This window comes from Phocoena sinus, chromosome 6, assembly GCF_008692025.1.
Source record: "Phocoena sinus isolate mPhoSin1 chromosome 6, mPhoSin1.pri, whole genome shotgun sequence".
In the NCBI taxonomy this organism is placed as follows: Eukaryota; Metazoa; Chordata; class Mammalia; order Artiodactyla; family Phocoenidae; genus Phocoena; species Phocoena sinus.
In genome coordinates, this window is record NC_045768.1 from 58,824,103 (window position 1) to 58,845,337 (window position 21,235).

The window sequence follows — 21,235 nt, forward strand, 5'->3', positions numbered from 1 at the left end:
AGATGCTTGGGGGAAAATGCAATAACACACATAAAACACTTAGAGGAGGGCCTCTCCAGTTAGAGGAAAGATTACTTGATGTCGATTACGGGTTCAAATATCCTTAACTATTGTTCTGACACAAAAGCAGAGAGCTATGTCTATATTTAATCATGGAATGAAGGGCATGTGGGAAAGGACATAAAATGTACAGTAGTAGAAAAAGGGATTCAGAAACAGGTATTAGAAAGATAAAGGCAATTTAAAATCATTAAGTTGTAAAAAAAAATTACTCCAACATTAAGGAGACAAAAATATAGTCTCCTATTAAAAAACTCAAAAACCAAAACCAGTCCAGCCTTGAAATTATCATACTGTTTCTGTAAAAAGATTCCTGAAACGCCATATGGAATTTAACTTCAGCAAGCAACTATTGAGCACCTACTACAATGTAAGAGCTGAGATACAATTGTGCATAATCTATAGCCCACGCCCTCTACGACTGCAAGGCATACGTGATCTGCACACAGACAGCCGAATAGGCTAAGTGTAAAACTATTTGATGAGAGCTGAGAGGATAGAAGGTTCAGTTCTTCCTGTGGGAAGAGGAATGGGGAATGAGCTTAAAAATTTTCTCCAGGGTTTCGACTCAAACGTCTACAAGATGCAGCAATTCCTATAAACAGATGAGCTGAGTTGTGTGTAAAATAAATATATATATATATAGAGTGGGGAGGGCTTGGAAAACTGGATAGTGCATGGCAGCTTAAAGGCATTCAAGTTCGAAGTTAAAAAAAAAATTACCATGTATATTAACAAAATCATCTGAGGCCAGTCTGCAGCATTTGCAATACACATAGGGAGTACTATTTAAGTTAGATTATGAATCAGGGTTGCACATCATCAGGTAGAAAAGGGAAACAGGTGAAATTCTAGAGTGGATAAACATCATTTGCCGAGAGCCAGAGATGAAAGTACTTGGAATGTATACCTAGTGGGAGGTGGCTGAGAGAGTGAGCAGTGAGGCATGAAGGGCGAGATCAGCCTTGATGATAAATGGCCGTGAATGTAATGCTAAATTCAGTCTTTATCTTGAAGGCCTTAAGAACCACAGCATTAATTTCTATGTATCCTCAACAGCATCATTTTAAGAGTTCAGTGGTTTCTCAGGTCTTTCTGAGAACAGATTTATTATTATAAAAGATTCTAACCCATAGCTTTAACATGTTCTCTGTCACTGTAAAATAGCTGATGGCATTTCCATGATGGAAAATATCTAAATTTAAAAAATCTATTCAATTAAATATTTGGATATTTATAAACATTTAGTTATTCATATGATGGATGGCTCATGTCATATAGATAATATCCAAGTTCATGTTGAATTTTTCTCCCTAGAGTTAGAAATACAAATGTATCTTTGAAAACTCACTCAATAATTAATATATGAATAATTTAACATTCTTGCATACTTCTATATAGAAAGCCCTGTCCTAAGTGCTTTATGTGTATCATTTCATTTAATCTTCATCAAATTCTTATTGCTATGAGTAGTGTTACCCCATTTTACAGGTGAAGAAACAGAGGCTAACAGATAGGAAATAACTTGCCCAGAGGCACACAGACAATAAGCGAACAAACCAGAGTTTTACCCAGGCAGTCTATCACTCCAGAGTGTGCACTCTTAAAGTTGAGATTACATGTTCTGTATGAAGTGACTGATGGCTAGAGTTGGTCTTTTCTCCTATGTCTGTTGAACCAGACATTCCCTCTTTTAGGAATGTGGTAGACTCCATCCTTCTCCTTGACCTTCCAAGGTCTTGTCTCTGCTTGTTGCACTAGTCTATTCTCCTAACTCTTTTTTATTATTGATTGTTAGAATTTATTTTATTCATAATGGCTTTTTAGTCCTGTCACGTTTATTACTTAAGACAAAGCTATTGGAGGAAAACGAATCTTCTCTTTTTCCAGTCCCATCCTCTTTTTTTGTCTACCACCAGACTTCTTTGAGAAACTCTTCCTTTGTCACAGGATCTGTTTGGCAGAAGGCTTAGACTTACTTTGACTTTGCCACTACTTCTTCATTACAGAGAAAAAAAAATTCAAGTCCATCATGAGAGAAATCACAACAGTGTTTAAACTCCAGAGTATTTTCTGTGATTATCTGCAACATGATCATGGTAACTAATCAGGGTCCCTTTGTGACATGGCTAGTGTCACTTTCTGCACACTTTCCTTCCTGCTTAGAGATGATTTTTAAACCAGCATTTCTGGGATACCACAGGAGCAGTTGTTATCTCAAATGACTGTCCACTGCCACTCTGTCAGAAAAATTATGCTCTTGGGTTTTAACATACTGGTAACCAAGTCAGAGATTCGGGATGCTTTGGAAGTTCGCAGTGTGGATGCGGCCTCTCTCAAAGAGACCAAGATTTCTTATCAGACATGTGAGGTTACCTTTGGGTGAACACAGATCGTTTCCCAGAGCTCAGCTTATGCTGCATCTTTCCTTCACTGTTTCAAAGTGGCTAACAGATTTCTTCCACCAATATACCAACTCTTCTGTTGTTTGTTTCAATACTAGCTTCTCTGGAGCCTCAGGCACAGCACTTCCAAATGTCAGCAGCTATTAGCTCTCCACATTAATCTCTGTTTCTTTATTTCTCCTGAGTTGTCTGTATCTCTCAGAGGCGAGTCCAGGTGGCTTAACATAACATCGGGGTGTGTGTTGGGGGGGAGAGTATGTATTTTCTCAAAATAAGGCATTATAGCTATCTTACCTCTCCTACTTGCTTGCTAAATGTTTTGGAGCCCTCCAAGTACCTATCATAAAGCCTTATACCTTGCTTATGATCAACAGAGGGTAAACTGAATTTTTAAAATTATCATTCTATTTATTTTAGTTTTCCAGGGCCTCCACTTTCATTTATAGAAGTGGGAAGCACATTTGGAAAGAGGGAACGTACTATATTTCAAAATACAGTGCAAATATCATAACACTTCTTTTCAATGAAAACTTCCAAGTTAGGTTTCCCTAATTTTTGTTCCTATTATTATATATATATATATATATATATATATAAAATGTATATGTGTTTGTATGTATGTACATAAACACACATACATCTGTGTGTATGCACATATGCATCTGCGTGAATTGCATTTTTGCCGGTAGGCATATGAAGGCAACATTTCTTGAGTTAGGGCAAACTCTCCGTTTTCTCTCCTATGCCCAAACTCCATCTGAAACCATTTCATGTGTGAACTTCACAATCAAGTTGATTTTGTGCTGAGCAGGGGCACCATGTAACCAGGTTCAGTGGCTCTTTGAGGTCTGCAAAGACGTATAACAGAGTACACAGACTGCCTGCTGAAACCAACCAGAAATCTGATTTCATGATGCAAAAGTATTTGTTCAATTAATAATAATTTGCTCAAGTTAATAACAATAATTTATACTGGTTCAGAATCATGCAGAAAACTGCAACATAGTGGCAGGTCCTCAAAGGCCCCTGTCCTGATTAAAGAGGAGCAAGAACTTGATTATAAGGTGAGGCTGACTGTACCTCCAACTTCTTAGCTATCTTACTTGAATCAAACCCTGTAGCCTCTCTTATGTTCTCTTCTCAACCTGACATATTGTTAAGAATGTCAAACACGGTAAAGCGTGGGGGAGTGCTTTGGAATTTGTAAAATACTCAATGAATATAAGGTAATGTTATTATTCGTTTTTGTTGGGGAAAAATGCTGGAAAAGAGAAATTAAACATTATCTTGCTTGGAATTTGCCAGGCCATTGTTTAACAATTACCCCTCTAGCATGGATTAGTCAGGTGAATTTTATTGCTTTTATTCTGATCCATCCATTGTCCCCAACTTTTTATAAAAATAGACCCTATTTCTAAGATCTACTACATTATGCTATAGTATAATATGGGATGTGAATGAAAGTTATACTATTAAGTAATGATAGAAGTGGTTTATGATAGATGCTTCCTTTCCTCTTTTATGTACTTCCAAACTATAAATTTACTTACCTGTGCAAGAAGCCGTGTTCTCTCATATTTGAATTACTTAGGTTACAAAAAAGTCTTATGAAGTTACATGAACCGTAATTTATAGAGCAATAAACAGAATCTGACTAGATATCTTTAATAATCTGTTAGTAATGATACTTGAGAGGAATCCAGGAAACTACAAGAAATCAGTTTAGTATTAAAAATGTATGACACTTACATATAGTAGAATCTGAGCGATGATATAGAGAATGTTAGAATTAAAAGTACAAAATAATAAATTATACATTTCAAGAGAAATATGGGTTCATTACCTCCAAGTACATAAAATAAATTCTTCCAAACTATAGATCTTCATATATATTTTATTAAATAAAATTTTAAAGCTCAAAATAGTATATTTTCCATATGTGACCTGAGAATACTAATATGCAGTAAGAAACTGTCTCTCTAAGCTTTTGTATGTTTACAATATTATCAATATTTTGTTCGGCACTTTTTCCCTATAAATAGTAAAAAGGTTGTATCAGCCCAGCCCTCAAGAGCCTGTCAAACAATTCATACATATATTATGTTTTGAAAGAATATATTTAGTTTTGCTCTAAAGAGAAAATGCCATGGATCATAGTTGCCTTTATCTCCCAGGGCGGGTATGCACCGTATGAAATCCTTCCTATTAATGTTAGTAGAGGCCTCCTTTGACCAAAAAAGACTACCTGTATTCTTTACGAAGGCAGTTGCTATCCCAGAGTATCAAGAGGTTGGAAACAGAATATCCAATGAGGCATCCTTCGGTTTTCTGTCTCCCCACAAACCTTCTGACTGTGAGAAAAATGCTCTCAGAGGTTCTTACCTGCAGTGCACAACCATCGGACCTGCATCGGGAGGGTTACAGGTTTTGACTCTCCGTAAGAAAGCTAGAAAAGGTGTTGGGTGTTCTGGAACACCGTGATCAGGCCAGGCGGTGAACTGGAATTGTCTTACTTCTCTCTTCTCACTTGAACCATTCTGTGAAGTAGGAACACTGGCTGAAATTCTGTGTTCCTACCCTCAGGTTGTAATGATGAATAATAACATGCAAGAGGTAACACAAAGATGTGCTATCTTAATTCCTTCCCCCACCCTATATCCTTTGGGAAGACACACTCTGGAGTTATAAACCTCAAGCAATTTGTAAATGACAAATATTTGCTCAGGAAGACAAAATTCCTAGGTGAGAAGCATTCATTTTTCAGGTTTAACTATCAAGAGCACTTCTGTTACGTTTTACAGAAAGAACTCGTTCTTCTTCACCTATTCTTCATTTGCTGAGACTTTCATTCAGAGCAAGAGTTCCATATTTACTGATAAATCTCCAGACAAGGAGAAAAATTGCTGAGCGATAATGGAAGAATTATTTCATTCTTCATTGTTGCCAGTAGAATCAAGATTTAAGTAAAGCCTTGAGATATTCGATTTTTCAAAAGAAGCTTTCTTTAAATAATGGAAAGGGGTAAGGGAGGGAAAAAAATAAAAAGCAAACCTTGTAAAGTGCAAACGTTCGAACACAATACGTGGCCAGCTCCACGGTATCTAGCAGCGTCACTTGGACAAGCCCATGGGTTTCTGTGCCTCTACTGGGCCAATACTGGTCACACTTCACCTAGAAGAAACAAGTGACACATTCAGGGCAGATCCTCATCAATTTCTGTATTAGTTTTACTCTGAGTTGCTGTTGAAGAAAAACAGCTTTTCCGCATTTCGTTTTATGTTGATCTTTTTCTGGCGTGCATTCTTGTTATCCCAATATATGTAAATTGCTGCTCTGATGCCAATGTAAACCACATTTTTCAAACTGGTAGGAATACTAAGCAGTAACAGATTCAATTTTCCTGGAGAGAAATAAATTGCAGATTGTCACTGAGTAAAATAAGGAGAGAGGTATTTGAAACTTCAGAGTACTTGAAAAGAAAACACAAATTTGTCTGAGATAGACATCAAGAATCATTTCAGAAAGGTTACACTTAGGCACTTAAATGACATGGTGAGATAGTGTTCATCCATCAAGGTTTAAAAGGCACAACCTATTTCATCTTGAGCTATCCCCATCTCCAAATATGCTTGTTTAAAGAAAAGGAGAAATAATCTGTAAATCTATCGAAGTATAACAGACAACATAGAATTTTTTAATATAAGATAAATGGTATGTGTATCAAAAACAAATTAAATCTGTAAAGCCTAGGGGGAAAAGAGCTGTCTGTTCCTTAAAAAGTCTCAGAGGGTCACACGCTAGCAGTGGCAAAGTTTAAATAATTAAAAATCCATTCATTTAAGATGAATCATCTACAATTATTATGTGGAGTTGAACAACAAAAGCGCATAAAAAGTTTTCAACCCAAGTAGTTCAACATTCAACAAAGAATAATTCCAAGTCTGCAGTAAGCTTCAAATTTACTGAATGTGTCCTTTGGGCATTAAAAAGAGTAATGAAAAATAGCAAAGACATCACTATATTTTCTAGTAAGACCATAGATCAGAATATATTTACCCTTTCTATATCACATTAAAAGAAAAAAAAATGGGAGTATTTTCTTAATTGAAGCCAACTAAAATACATTTCTCTAGGTAAAGAAATCTGGTAGTATTTTATATTAGAAAGTACATCTTCTGCCTGAAAAAGAAATATGTGAAAGTTACAATCTTCGGATTTAAACAAAAGCAATGAGGCATTATTACCATAGATACTAGAATTTTTTGGCCCAGTGAATAGAATTACTAGATAATTATTTGCTTTTATGTTGAATATAAATATTACTAGCATTCTGTGAATAATATTGTAATTTTCTGTTTCACACCTAAAGCATCTGCTGCTCAAAGGACTCAGCCTCTTTCTAGATACTGGATGTTCTGCAAAGGGAGAGGGTTAATCCTCTACACAATTTCCTAGACTAGATAAAAAAGAAGGTACAGTTACATAGTAAAGCAGAGACTGCATTCTCAAGGTTTGACTTCTGTGCCTTTATTTCAGCACAGACATTATCTATTTTATGAAAAACAAACAAAAGTGGTTCACAGTAAAATGGAGACTTTGTGTCTTAGTAAGATTTTTTTTAAAAGACCTGCATTTTCTAGATGCACAAAATATTCTTCTGTTTTTTTTTTTTTATGCGTTACGCGGGCCTCTCACTGCTGTGGCCCCTCCCGTTGCGGAGGACAGGCTCCGGACGCGCAGGCCCAGCGGCCGTGGCTCACGGGCCCAGCCGCTCCGCGGCATGTGGGATCCTCCCAGACCGGGGCACGAACCCGCGTCCCCTGCATCGGCAGGCAGACTCTCAACCACTGCGCCACCAGGGAAGCCCTCTTCTGTTTTATATTTCTGTCATATGTTCTAAGTTAAAAATAACACAAGGGAAAGACAGTTCTTTAAGGAGAATATTGATGTAGCAAGACCAGGGTTGGGTACCTCTATATGTCCTCTGGCCATCCATTAAAACCCAAGTCGTATCTGGACAAACTTAGCAAAGGCTACTACCCTAATACCAACACTACTTAAGTAGCCATAATTCAGATGGAAAAAAAATCACATAAATTAAGTCAAAGGCTCCGTTTTAAACCATGAAATAGATGTCAAGTTGATGTCTCACTGCAAAAGACAAAAGAAACTTTGGAGGCCTCTTATTGCAGCATTGAAGGGATGCCAGCAATGTACTGAGTTCAGGAAGCAAGAGAGAAACTCAAACTCATTATTTAACAGTTTCAGCTGGACATCAACCCTTTCAAATCAAAACCAACAGGTCAAATCCCACGAGGACAAACACCGCCAGGGCGGGCAAATTAATGCAACAAGATGAACTAGAAGGTCAGTACAATGTACGGAACCCAATTCAATGTTATTATGTTTCAAAGCTGGGAATTGGTTATCCTCAGACCTTTTGGTGAGGTAAGGAAAAGGAAAAAAAAGAACCATAAGCCAGCCTTTATGTGACCTCTGGAAAAATGACCCCATTATTGAGTGACTTTCCATCTACAAATCCACTCCATACCTAAGATGTAGGAAAACTTAAATTTATACTAATTATTCTCATACTTCTAGTAATAAGTTTAAGAACTGCAGCTATTTTTGGCTTAGACTCTGACGTCTTTAGGAAAAAAAATTACCACAAAACATAACTATAAGGAGTAAATATTGTGAACATTTTTAGCTAAAAGAATAAAACAAAAGTTCTTGTACTCATTTTAAATAATGTACTCTAACCTTACTCTTGACTAAAAGAAATCCTCTAAAATGTTTTAAGTGCAACTGTAGAAACTAGGAGCCATTTTTTAAGAAGCCAATATATTTAAACATTGCCGTTTTCTCTCAGGAAGTATTTCGCAAGGGGAGTTTATGAAAAAATAAACGTTCTAATGCCTGCACACATGCACACATACAGTCTCAGCAGTGGGATTAGAAGCGCTCCCTGAGCTATCTGAACAGCTACAGCAACACGTTCTTCCCTTCAGTAGCGAGGACCCCGGCACTTCTTCACTCCACCTCGTTCTCTGAGTAGCCTGCAGAGGTTTCACCCAAGTTCTCAGGGCTAAATTTAAGGGCTTAGACTTACTGACAAATACTCCTTTAAGCCTTTCGTTTTTAGCCGTACACTAAACAAATAATTTCTGATTTTAATGTTAGAGAGAGCGAGTCAGAAGTCTAGTGAGGAAAAAATTTAAAAGGATGCGGGAAAATAATAGGAGTTATTTCTTTCTAATCAGTTATGCAAATGAACTAGCTCTATTCTCCTCTCTTGAGATGTTTTTTTGACCATAACCACTCCCCTCCCCCACCACTTTTTTCCTGGGAGAAAAACCTCAGAAGGTATTTCTAGAGAGTTCCTACTTGTTAGGCTTCATTCGTAGAGCTGAGTGTGAGAACTGAGACGTGTAGGAGGCTCCCCTTTGGGTATATAGAACGAGAAGGCCAGAGCTAGTGAGTAAAAATACTGATTTCTGATGTGATTCTGAAGTGACTACAAGAGGCCTTCAGGACTGTCATGGAAGGCCAGGCAGTCTCACTGGTTGGCTAGTAAGCTGCTTCTCTATTTCCAGGATCAAAGCCTTGTGGCCTCTTCTAGAAAATGGGAATGATTATCTCCAGCATGACAGGGCTATTGTAAGGCTCAAAAATCTTGTACCTGAAACTCTGAACCCAACGGCCAACACAAATAGGTATCCAATGGGAATAGTTGTTATTAACTATTAAGTAGATTATGTTCTCAATTTTTTTGTGGTGGTTGTTATAAACATTCTGAATGGGAAGAAATGAATACGTTATTAATCCCAGCAGATATGTATTTAGGATGTTCTAGATGGACGGTAAGGTGTGAGTGGCTATGGGGACGGTCATAGTGAAAAACGTAGTCCTGCCCCCAATCCATCAGCCTTACTGACTAAATATGGAGGTGTGTTTACATTTCCTGTTTTTTCAAGTAGGTAGTTGTGAGATTGCAAACAACTCCCTTAATGCACCTGGACCCCAGTCTGCTGTGAGAAGAGAATGTACTAGACTCTGAGGTAGAAAAGGAGAGGAACAGAACTCACTACCCAGGCTGTGGTTTAGAAACATTGCCCAGTAACTCTACTTGAGGCCTAAACTGAATGAGACAGTTCAGATTCCTGGCTGAATTTGGGGGAGTTTTGTTTTTTTTTTTTTTTTTTTTGCGGTACGCGGGCCTCTCACTGCTGTGGCCTCTCCCGTTGCGGAGCACAGGCTCCGGACGCGCAAGCTCAGCAGCCATGGCTCACGAGACCAGCTGCTCTGCGGCATGTGGGATCTTCCCAGACCGGGGCACGAACCCACGTCCCCTGGATCGGCAGGCACACTCTCAACCACTGCGCCACCAGGGAAGCCCTATCTTGTAGGATTTGATCCAGCAGGTCTGCTGACTGTGCTTAGGGGGAAATGCTCTCCTTCTAGTTCCATTTTTGCTTCCACATGGCTTATCTTGGACATGGCCTGGCACGTCATGAGCACTCAACACGTGCAAGCCAACTTTATAATCAACTATACTGTGATCTAGGTTGGCTTATTTTTAAATAGCCTAAAACTTTATGAAAACAAAAGCTCCTCATTTCAATTTAACAAAGCCTTATTGAGCATGGCAGCATGGCAAAGCATCAGAATTCTAAATGCAACAAACCAGTACCTCCAAAGGGTCCCAGCATCACTGAACCAAAATGCATTTGCCACATGTTATTTAGAAAAGCCTGCCTAGGGCCAGGTTATTTAACCAAAGAAGGATTTAGAATAGACAGTAAATGATACCTGGAAAACCATAACTATTGTTGAGAATGGCTGGAAATCAGTATTTAGTAAATTTGGGCAGAGGATTCTTCTATAAGGAGTGGCCAGTATGTTAACATTAGATAATGCAAATCAGGGTTAATATAGGGAAAAAGGAAATGTTAACACACAACTATCAACACACATTTAATAAGGGAAGATATAATGAAAGTTTCAGATAAATATTAGGATATATTTTAGTGGACACAAGAATATTATGCTGAACTGTTTTTTTCCAAAATAAGGAGATATCATCTCAGTGATTCTCTTCTCTTGCAGTAATAGTGTCATTCTCTCCACTGAACTAATATCAATATTTAGCCGTATCTACTTTCAAACGGCAAAACTACCTAGTTTGTGTATTTCCCCTTTTCATTTTCTCTTTGCAGACCACTATTTAGAGGAGAATCAAGGGCAGTGGAATACTTGAAATGAGAGTGAAATTAAAGCATTTGACTACCAGCATAAATAGCTTTTCATAAATAAAACCATAAAGTTGAAAAAATTATTCTCTAAGTAAACCAAATTATACATTATAAAACTGCTTATCAGTTCATTGAACTGTTCAAACACTTTCTAAACCATTTATTAATTTAAAAACCTGATATTCCCTTTTGTTTGATGTATGCTATGGACTGAATATTTGTGTGCCCTCAAAATTCATTGAAATCTAATCCCCTATGTGATGGTATTAGGAGGTGGGGCCTTTTATTTTATTTTATTTTATTTTTTTTGCGGTATGCAGGCCTCTAACTGTTGTGGCCTCTCCCGTTGCGGAACACAGGCTCTGGACGTGCAGGCCATGGCTCACAGGTCCAGCCACTCCGTGGCATGCGGGATCCCCCTGGACCGGGGCACAAACCTGCGTCCCCTGCATCGGTAGGCGGACCCCCAACCACTGCACCACCAGGGAAGCCCCTAGGAGGTGGGGCCTTTGCTAGGTGATAGGTCATGAGGGTGGAGCCCTCATAGAATGGGATTAGTGCTGTATAAAAGCTCTGTCACCCCTCCATCACATGAGGATACAACAAGACAATTTTCTATGAACTAGGAAGCGGCACCTGGATCTTAAACTTCCCAGTCTCCAGAATTGTGAGAAATAAGCTTCTGTTGTTTATAACCCATCCAGTCTAGAGCATTCTCTTACTGTAGCCCGAACAGAATAAGACAACGTGTCTGCCAGGGGTTAACAGAGGGAGCTGCACTGAACTTTCCAATGATTTCTCCTATTATATCTCCAGTGTCTAGCACTTCGTTGTAGCCAGAGGAAAATTGTGTGAAATGGCTCTCTTTCATGTCCAGAGAGCACTTGGCTATCAACCCTTCCCTCATGGTTTGGGTCTGTGGAGTCTGCCCCTCAGCCCCAATCACTCCTGGCAGTGGCTGGGCGCTCCATGCAGCCTTACTGGCACCTCTGCATCTGTCTTTGTCTGCCTAGTGGCTGCCTGTGGTCCAGCAATGCTCCAGTGTCACTGCCAGTGAGAAATATCATTAGATGACAAAGTTTCAATAAAAAGATAATGTTTGTATACCAGCCAGTACTGATACATTTCAATATTTTAACACCCAGTAGAACTATACTGGTGCATACTAGCTGAATATCTGCCTTGCCTGGGCATAGAAATTAATCCACACTTCTCAAAATCTTAGACGTGACAGTCCAGCCTGGGAGTGCTGTAAACATGAATGTGGAGAATAAGAGGGGCTTTGCACAATGTCACCGGGAGCACAGCTGCATCTCCCCTACCCAGTCCAGCTCATTCCTTGGGCTGTGTTGCTTAATTCACTTGAATAGGAATGTTTTGAGCCAGAATCTGTAGACTGCCATTCTAAATAGAGAAGGGGGGATGGGCAAAGAAGGTAGAAAATCCAGGAAGCGAACAAACAGTTAAGAAATTGGTGGGATTCTTTCTCTTTTATCTGACACTGTGTCTGTTGACAAGAGAAAACCAAAAGTGTGGAACTTGCCAGATAAGGACCCAAACATCCTTTAGGTTGCCAACATGAGTATCATTCTTTTTGTTGCCAGTGTCCTATATACATTAAGTATCCACCACTTTTCAAAAACAATCCCATACATCAGGCAGACTTCAAAGGCAGTGTTTGCACTGCCGTCCCTACAGCTGCTTAAGGAAAAAGCAGTTTCTGTTGCCCTAGATAGGCAGTGCTTTAGGCTGCAGTTTGAGAAATTAAATGTTCAAGGCCTTTGGCACTTCCAGTTCTATTTGGAAAAGGACACAGACCTGGCATTTGGAAAGCATTTGCTCTCCATTAAACTTACCGAACCTTGACAAACCAGAGGGACCAAGAATTAGTCTGCCACTGGCCAAGGCTGGGCCTTCCGAAACCGATAACGGCAATGAAAACAATAATACTGCCATTTATAATCTTCAACGGGATTCTGCCAACTTTTAACCCAAAAGGACCTCATAATCTGAAAAGAATCTCAAGATTTGTTTTACAGAAAAACAAGAAAACGTTTGATCAAAATCTCCTTTTTTGCTGTTTTTTGCCCAGAATTGCCTTCAGCCACAGAAGCAAGTGTGACTGTGTCTCCAGCTCACTGCCACTCTCTGTTGGGGTAAATTTACTATGGTGACATTCGAGGAATGGAGAGGACACAGGAAGAATGAGTGATCTTTAGGTCAGAAATGCTCCACTGGCCAAGCATCAAGTTTAACTCCCTAAACTATTACCATAGTGTAGTTAATGCCAGCCTGGTCCCTTTGGGCTTGACAGCATCTAATCTCCATTCATTAGTACAAACAACCATATTTACCGGAGCAGGGATTTTCCTGTTCCTGGCCTAAGGCAAGTCGTGATGCACAGAACATTTGATCTGCTCTAGCAATGGGTGCCATCAACTGGGTTGTCTGGTTCTCTACTTGGGAACAGAAGATGAGATTTAGAGAGTTGGGAAACCAAGTATAGACTTCTTCACTTCTAATTCTATGCTTTTACCACTAATCAATGTGGTCCACATTGGATGACAGTTCAAATCATGTCCCATTTTTTGGGTGTCAAAATTTCACTCCCATCCTTGACATTTATAGCAGTAAGTACCACCACAATAATCGCTCTTTAAGTGAATCAACTCCCACTATAAAACTTGCAAGACATGAATCAACAATAAGTGTCAACTATGGGAACTGACTGAAGGCAGGCTGGGAAGACAAGTGAAAGCCAACTATCCCTTAACCTCGGTGAAGCCATTTCACCCTCTAACACTAATCAAGGCTGCTCAAGAATTTGTCAGCCATAGGTGTACACGTTCCCTCTGTCTTGTATACCTCAAGATGGGAAACAAAGTTGAAGAGAAACAGCAAAAAACAGATAGATAAAGGAAAAAAAAAAAAAAGTGACCAATCACCCACTAAATAATAGAGCTTCCTGGACCAGGAATCACCTTGGCAAATCCTACCTCAGAGACTCCAATTCTTCAAGTGAGGCTTGCCAACCATGTGTCCCAGTTGCCCACAAATAACACCCTTGGAGTGGAAATCCCAGCTGTATACATTTTGCTCTCCTACCGGTGCTTCATTTTTTCCGAACTTTTTCTTCCCTCCATGTGGTTGCCCAAACCAATTCATGTGCTTATTGGCATGTTATGAAACATGGAAACAATTAGAGACCACATTCTGGGTCAGAAGAATGACTCGCTGCAGACTCAATGAACTCTGCAGAACTTGAGAGGATTTGGCCAAAAAGATGGAAACTGTGGAATAAAACCCACTAACCGTGCCTCATGTCACACAGTATACAAGGCTTTAAACTGAGCTGTGCATTTTCAGGCAGCAATCAAACTTTACCTTCAAAATCTCTAGTTTTTAGCTTTATAATATATATATATATATATATATATATATATATATATATATATATATTCATTCTAATGAAACTCAAAGAAGATATTCAACTTACACATATTCTCTTCAGGGTTGATAAGTGGTGAATGTACAACCGTGGAAATAGTCTCCTGATTTAGGTTTGGGATTCCTTCAAGGCCACATTTGAGGGAAGAGTGATGGCATTTGAAAAATCAGAGAACCTAAGTTTTCAAATGGCCACCTTAAGCCCTAAGCCATACCTCACACTTGTAAAGGGCTTCTTTAGCCCTGCAAACGCTAAAAAGGGTCAATTCTCTAACAAAAGACCAGTGAAATGTCTAACACATGCTAATGAACCCAGTATCCTTTTGCTTGAGTGAACTATTCTAACTCAGCAGAGGTTACAAGCCCTGCTGCTGTATCAACCACAGAGAGATGGTGAGGGTGAGCCTTGGTACAGAAGAGGGTGGAAAACACAGGAGGTAGGTTTTAAAGGGAGAGTTCCCTAGCATCACCAAATAAAAAAGAATGAGGAAGGAGGATGAAAAACCGAACCAGAAGGAAATGTGGGATCAAGAATATATTATATTTAGTGATAATTATTACTACATGTAACTCGTGTTGACATTACTCACTATTTTCATACTGTATTCTTCAAGATATGTGAAAGTAGCAGCCAGAATGTTCTATTGTGGTCTTTTGTAGACTGATTAACACATTCCCTGTGTCAGGGTCTCCATTCGGGAGACTCTGTCAAAGGCAAATGCAGAAGAACCCCATGTTCTGAGCTATACTCTCCTCTTGACTAGGATGCATGGTTGTGCCATCCTGGGGACAGTGGGCACATTTCGCCATGTGCAGTGACTCTAAGTTTGGTTAGGATTCATTGTCAACCATAGAGAAACAAACTCATTTCATTTGGGAACAAAACTTGAATTATTTGGAAGCCAGCTTTAGGGGAGACTAAAGTTATAATGGTAAAGCCTCCAACTGCTCTATCTCAACCAAAAGATAATAGTGTAGACTCACTGAGCCACCGTGTCACATTCCTTGTCTCACGCAATACTCACAATAACCATAACCCTTTCACGTAATCGAAAAAGGAGAAAGGAGACTTTGAGGGGTCCCGCAGCTTGCCCAATGTCTCATAGCTAGTATGCACTAAAGTCGGGATCTAAACACAGACATCTGACTGCAAGGCACCCCTACCTGGAACTATGTCAGGTAGCTTCCGCTAGTGGTGGTGTCCCCAGGGAGTTCTGTGTAATATCATGCTATCTTCTCTTCCCTTTCCTTTTCCTTTCTCTTTCCCACTCCAGTTAACAGGTATTCCTGCCTACTTGTAATACACAGAAGTGTTTACGCGCGCACACACACACACACACACACACATACACGCCTCTTTTTTTCAACAAGCCAAGGGGATGAATATTATTTCAGGAACCTAAGCCTTCATCCAAATAATGAAATTTCAAGCTTCAGCCCTTGGAGAGGTGATTTGTGTAAACTACCTGGACCTCCTCTCTTTATAAGAGGGACTACAGGCTGTTTCTAAGTAAAGCCAGGCTAGTTCCTATGTCTACTTTGAATTTGGCTGTTGGGAATTGAGTCCCCAGGTCAGCCCACATAACTCACAAAGTTCCCCAAGTATGGAGCTGTATATTTCAGCAACAACTAACCACTATTTATAACACTGTTTTTATAGCAAAATTTAATCTATGTTCTTGTTTTGAGAATCCAGGAATGCTTTCCGCTTCCTCCCTGGGACTTCGGTGGAAACAGCAAGTGGACAGGGGAAAGGTGGAGTGGAGGATGTGAGGCAGGAAGATGAAGACAGGGTGAGATAATTTGAAGGACCAGGGCTTTGTTAGCTCTCTCTAGGGCATTTGGTCCCTTATTCTCAAGTGTTCTAGACTGGAGAACAAATGCCTTTTTGGGCCTTGGGGGTCAGGGTTCATTTGTATGATTAGGTTGATGATGGTTGAGATTTCTAAATATTGGCTTATGCACGTCATCATAAGTTTGGGTACAGGCTGAACCACCGCAGAATAAAAATCACAAGACAGCACTTTACTTGGCCTCCTCAGGTCATTTAACAAAGGAGAAAGCTAACTTGCAAGAGCAAAGAGTAATTAATGAAGAGAGCAAACAGAGGCTCATTTAGTAACTTCCAAATAAGTTTCTCTGTCTGAGGTGGGAAAAAAAGGTAGCCTGCAACATAAAGATAAACTGTAGGTATTTAAGTCACAATGCCTTCTGCCAAGAATTGCTCATTACCATCAGATGTTGCACTGGCAGTGGGGCCAGTTAGAACTAATTTTATTATTAGAAGCAATTAGGGAGAAAAGGGGCAGAATTCCATTCGGTTATTTCAAAACAAGTTTCTGTGCATGGCTTAATGAAGGCCTGCAGTGTCAAGATAAAAATGTGTGTTTTACTGAAAACAGCTTTTGCAAATGACTGCTTGTTACCAGCCAGTATCTCCAGGCAGAACAGTCGGAGTAGCTTGGATTTACATGTGTGCTGTAATATAACAGTTGAGCTGTCTCCGCTTCACAGAAGTGTTAACAGACAGTACGGCCTGGTGGGTAAGCACAGATGTTGTGGAGACAGACTGTCTTCAATTCCTCACTCTGACCTTGGTAACTGAATGAGCTTAGGTGACCTTCTGGAATGTCCTGGCCTTACTCATATATAAAGTGGAAATCACAGAAGTGTTTATCTCATGGGTTGTTGTAAAATATCAATGTATCCAATACATGTTAGGCATTGTTAGAATGATTAACAATTATATCCAATAATTATTTGGGCGGGGGATTGTTTTTAAAGCAAGGGCTTGCTAGATAGGGGTTACCCTGAGTACAAGTCAATAATGGATCTATTTGCATCCATTTTGAATGGCATTTGCATGTAAAGTATAACACAGAGACGTCTTCGCAGCCATCAAAGTTTTTATCTAAATTCTTTTCAGACAATATTTCAATATTTCTGTAGAATTCACATTTTGAAAAGACCTGATTGCTTTTTAGGTTTGCTAAACAAGTTGTGCACTGTATCTATTGATTTCCCAGCTTTAAGGTAACAGCTGGGACTTTTTATATTTTCCTAAGTCTGAGCTTTTCCCTTATGAATCTCCTGAGCAGCTTACAACTCCTCTCTCATATACATACTGGGGCTAAGAGAAACTGCCATGTATTGAGCTTAGGAGAACATTGAAAAAATCTCAACTGTCACACAACAAATGGGGAGCTGGGCTTTGGCTTCCTTCTAAATATCCTTTTTGATAGTACTGTGACCCCAGTGAACGAGCCCTCTACCAGTGGTTTCAAACTCTGCCCCGAAGGCCCCATACAGTGAGAGTATGTGCTGTCTTCAGTGATTTGTCAGAGACTTACTTGTTCCTTAAATTCTCAGGGTTACAGATTGATTTTCATCAGATGGCTACGATATTCACTTGGCATATTCACTTGGGAATATGGCATCCTGCTTACCCATTATGTTCTAGTTTTGCAAATCAAGATCATTTAACTAATGTGCCGTGCTCCATAATACTGGACCCATATGATGAATAAAACTCCTTTCTTGGACCTTACTAAGCAATGACTCCATTATTAAAATCTATTCATTTTGGAGAAGGCTAAACTAACAAAATGCCCTCTACACATTTATGTGTTTTCTCAGCAGTGTATTAACCAACATCATTTTTTTGGCTGCCCTGACTTAATTTATGCTAATTTGAATAATTTTTAAAAAGAGCCTCTTTCACAGAATTTTAGATTTTACACTGCAGATTATGAGAAAGAAAAAGTTGAAAATATTGGGAAGTACATATGGTGAGATTCTCCCCCATAGTCAGTGTGTTCTTGTTCAATGTGGATTTTACAAAGATGTCCAAGTTAATATTTATTTTTTCTAACCAAGTTGTCTACTTCTTTGAGTGCTGTTTTCTTCTTTTAGCGATCACACACATCATAACATGAGAGAATTTCCTTTTTGAAAGATGCAAAAGAATGTTAAAGAATGGTTTAATCTAAGCTGTTGATGCTCATTCACAATTAGTGTCTATTACAAAGTCAAAGCTTAAAGACAGGTTAGATTCTGACCAGAATTAAATATGCAGTGCAGGAACTATCTGAGGGAAGATTTTGAAAGGGAGAAGGTAGATATTCATCCTTACCCTGGATCGTTCTTCTAGTTTTGTCATCATAACAACTGTGGCACTCCGTTGTTCCCATATCATTCTCCAAAAGTCCCCAAATGTTTCGGGGAGAGATCCCTGTGTTGCAATATAGGCATTTTGTTTCCTATAGCCATCTATGTAGTTAGCATTCACATAGTCACTTCCTGGGATTCCTGTAAAACAAGGAGTGTTATTCAATGAGGTGAACATATCACAAGAGAAAACAGCCTGGGACATGCCCTAATGACAATGTTATATTAAGAGGAGTCACACGATATTAAAGTTTGGGTTTTAAACAAGATCAAAAATAGGTCTTATTGGAACCATTACGTTAGAGTAATGCAATGTTGGTATTTATCATGTGACAAAGTGGACTCCAAAGAAAGAAAAACACAACCAATTGTCCATAGAATGCCTTTTCTCTCACGTGCTGTTTTCTCCATTGCATCAGAAAAATATAGCTTGCAAAGGAGGATAAACAATTATCTGGTCACTTTCCTCACTCATTCTCTTCTTCGTTTCCAGACAAAAACCAACTAAAATAATGCCTGAGCCTGTAAATGCAATATAGGGTGGAACATGTCATAACAGTGAAAAATTCTTTCCAGATTTAGCTAAGAGGAAACTCATATATAAACTCTTTTAATCCTCACAACTCTGTGAAGTTCTGTCGTGATCTTCCTTTCACAGAGGTGGAGACCGAGGTGCACAGAGCTTGCTGACGCTGGTGGAGTCTGGTTTAATTATAGGCAGGCAGTCTGCTACATCTGTGTCTTAACCTCTGTAGGGTACTGCTTCTCATTTAAACCTCAACGGGTTGTTGTATCACATGAAATCTCTCCTTGGATTATGACAACTGCCTCCTAATTGGTGGTTCCGCTTCTGCTTTGTCCTTTGCAGTCTGTTCTCTATCTAGTATGAGAGCAATTTTTAAAAATATATTTCAGACGCTGCAATGTCTCTTCTTCAAAGCCAACAATGGCTTCCCCTTATACTTTAAATAAAATCCAAACTCTCAACAATGGCTACACTCTGGCTAAACTCTGTACTAAACAAAGGCTAAAACTCTGTACCTCTCCAGACTAAACAACGGCTAAACTCTGTACTTCTCCAGACTCATCTTGTCCCACTCACCTCCTCGCTTTCTAAACTCTAGACGCTGGTCTGCTTCTAAACGCTGACTTTGTTAGAAAACATTGCTAGCTTAGTACCGTCCCACATCCTACAACACTCTCTGCCTCGTTCCCATCGGAAAACACTCAGCCTCCATCTCAGAAGGCCTGCCCTCGATACCCTGGGACCTAAGAACCCTCTTGGCAACTCTTTATATGACTTATTACACATTGAAATTACATATTTAGTTGTTTGTTAATTTGCTTATTGCTTGTTTTATGTGCCTCTAGACCACATCTCTTTTATTCACCTTTGCTATCCCTAGTGACAAAAAGAGCAAATTTTGTGCTTCCGTTCTAACATTTAATAAGTAGCACAGCTGTAATGTAATACAGATATTCTGATTAAAAGTCTAATTTTCCTTCAGCACAACAGCTTTAAAAGGGGTATGGGGGGGGAAGTTTGAGCTTCTTTCAAGAAGAGTGGCTGGAATGATTAAGGAAATCAAAGCTATTCCTTATGAGAAAGGAATATATATTATAACCTGGCAAAAAGATAGGGGTTGGAGATAAGAGCTGCCCATAAGTGTCTGAAGAGAGGTTGAAGTTTACTATGTTGAGACCCAAGTCTTTTCGTTCTGAAGGATGTAACTACAGAGAGATGAATTTCATCTCCAGTATAATAAAAGTCAGAATCAGAAAGGGGATAGATTTCCTCCAGAGGTAATGAGTTGCCTATCCCTGAAGGGGAACCAACACTTTACAGGGAGGTAGCAATAGAACCTGTACATGGTCCCTTCTTACTCTGGGAAAATATTAGTCTTGGATTTATTAAAAAAAAAAAAAAAGAATATTTTCTTTATAATGGAACATATGTTCCCAAGCTAAGATTACTCTGTTTCACTGATTGCCACTTGCAATTACTTTGACTGCTTTTCTGATTCCAGTTGTAAAACTGATCCTCTCAAGAAAAAGTAATGAAAGTCAGATGGAAACTGCTGGGCTCCAAGATGAACACATGGATATGGAATACCACCAGCATTAGTGAAAAGCCTTTTGAGCAAAAACTGAAATGCACGGTTGGTTGTAACATTATTCATCTATTATAGCTACTCAAGAAGCAGTTGGGGTTCTGGCAGCCCTTTGTCGATAAAGATCCTATTCCTCCCTGACACCAAATTACTGTAGATTCAAAGGACAGTTTAAATAAAGTCCTCAGGTTACAACCACTGGGGAAGCACGCACATCTACATGTCCACAGGATTTGGTTCTGAGCCACCAATGAGACTATATTATAATACAGGAAAAGCCCACTTTAAATAATTTAATTTAGCAGTTAACATTAGAGAACTGATAGAAAGAATTCTGGCTAAGAGCCTCACTCCGCTACCAAAATACAGAAAACTTTTTTCCAAGAAAACTCAGAAATGGAGAAATCTGGTTTAATGACTCAGAAAATGCATCAGCTGGGCACTATGCCATTTTTCTCTCATCAAGGATGATAACGAATGTATCTGAACAACACGTCTGAGGACAGAGGAGGTGGGTGTGAGACTCATATCTAAAGGAGGGGAATCAGACCTATCCTATATTCTTGCATAAATTTTAATCAGTTATTATGTAATGCATTGGTTTTTCACATATTGCTCAAGTTTGAACAATAAGTCGTTATATTTTAGGGGGAATAGGTTGACACTGAATAATGGTTGCATTTTCCAGGGATAAAAATACAAAAATTCTGCCTGAAAACTGTTAGGCACCTGGGATCCATACTGTATCACCAAATACTTTAAGAATTTGGGACTTGATATTCTGGAAAGA

General features: G+C 39.1%; 1 protein-coding gene across 1 annotated transcript in view; it reads right to left on the reverse strand.

Annotated features, from left to right (window-relative positions):
* Nucleotides 1-21,235, reverse strand: part of PTPRD (protein tyrosine phosphatase receptor type D) — a 527,692-nt gene that overhangs the window by 41,209 nt on the left and 465,248 nt on the right. The window contains 3 exon segments of the mRNA XM_032635461.1: nt 4,848-5,002; nt 5,517-5,636; nt 18,300-18,475. Of these exon segments, the coding sequence (XP_032491352.1) occupies nt 4,848-5,002; nt 5,517-5,636; nt 18,300-18,475 (451 nt within the window).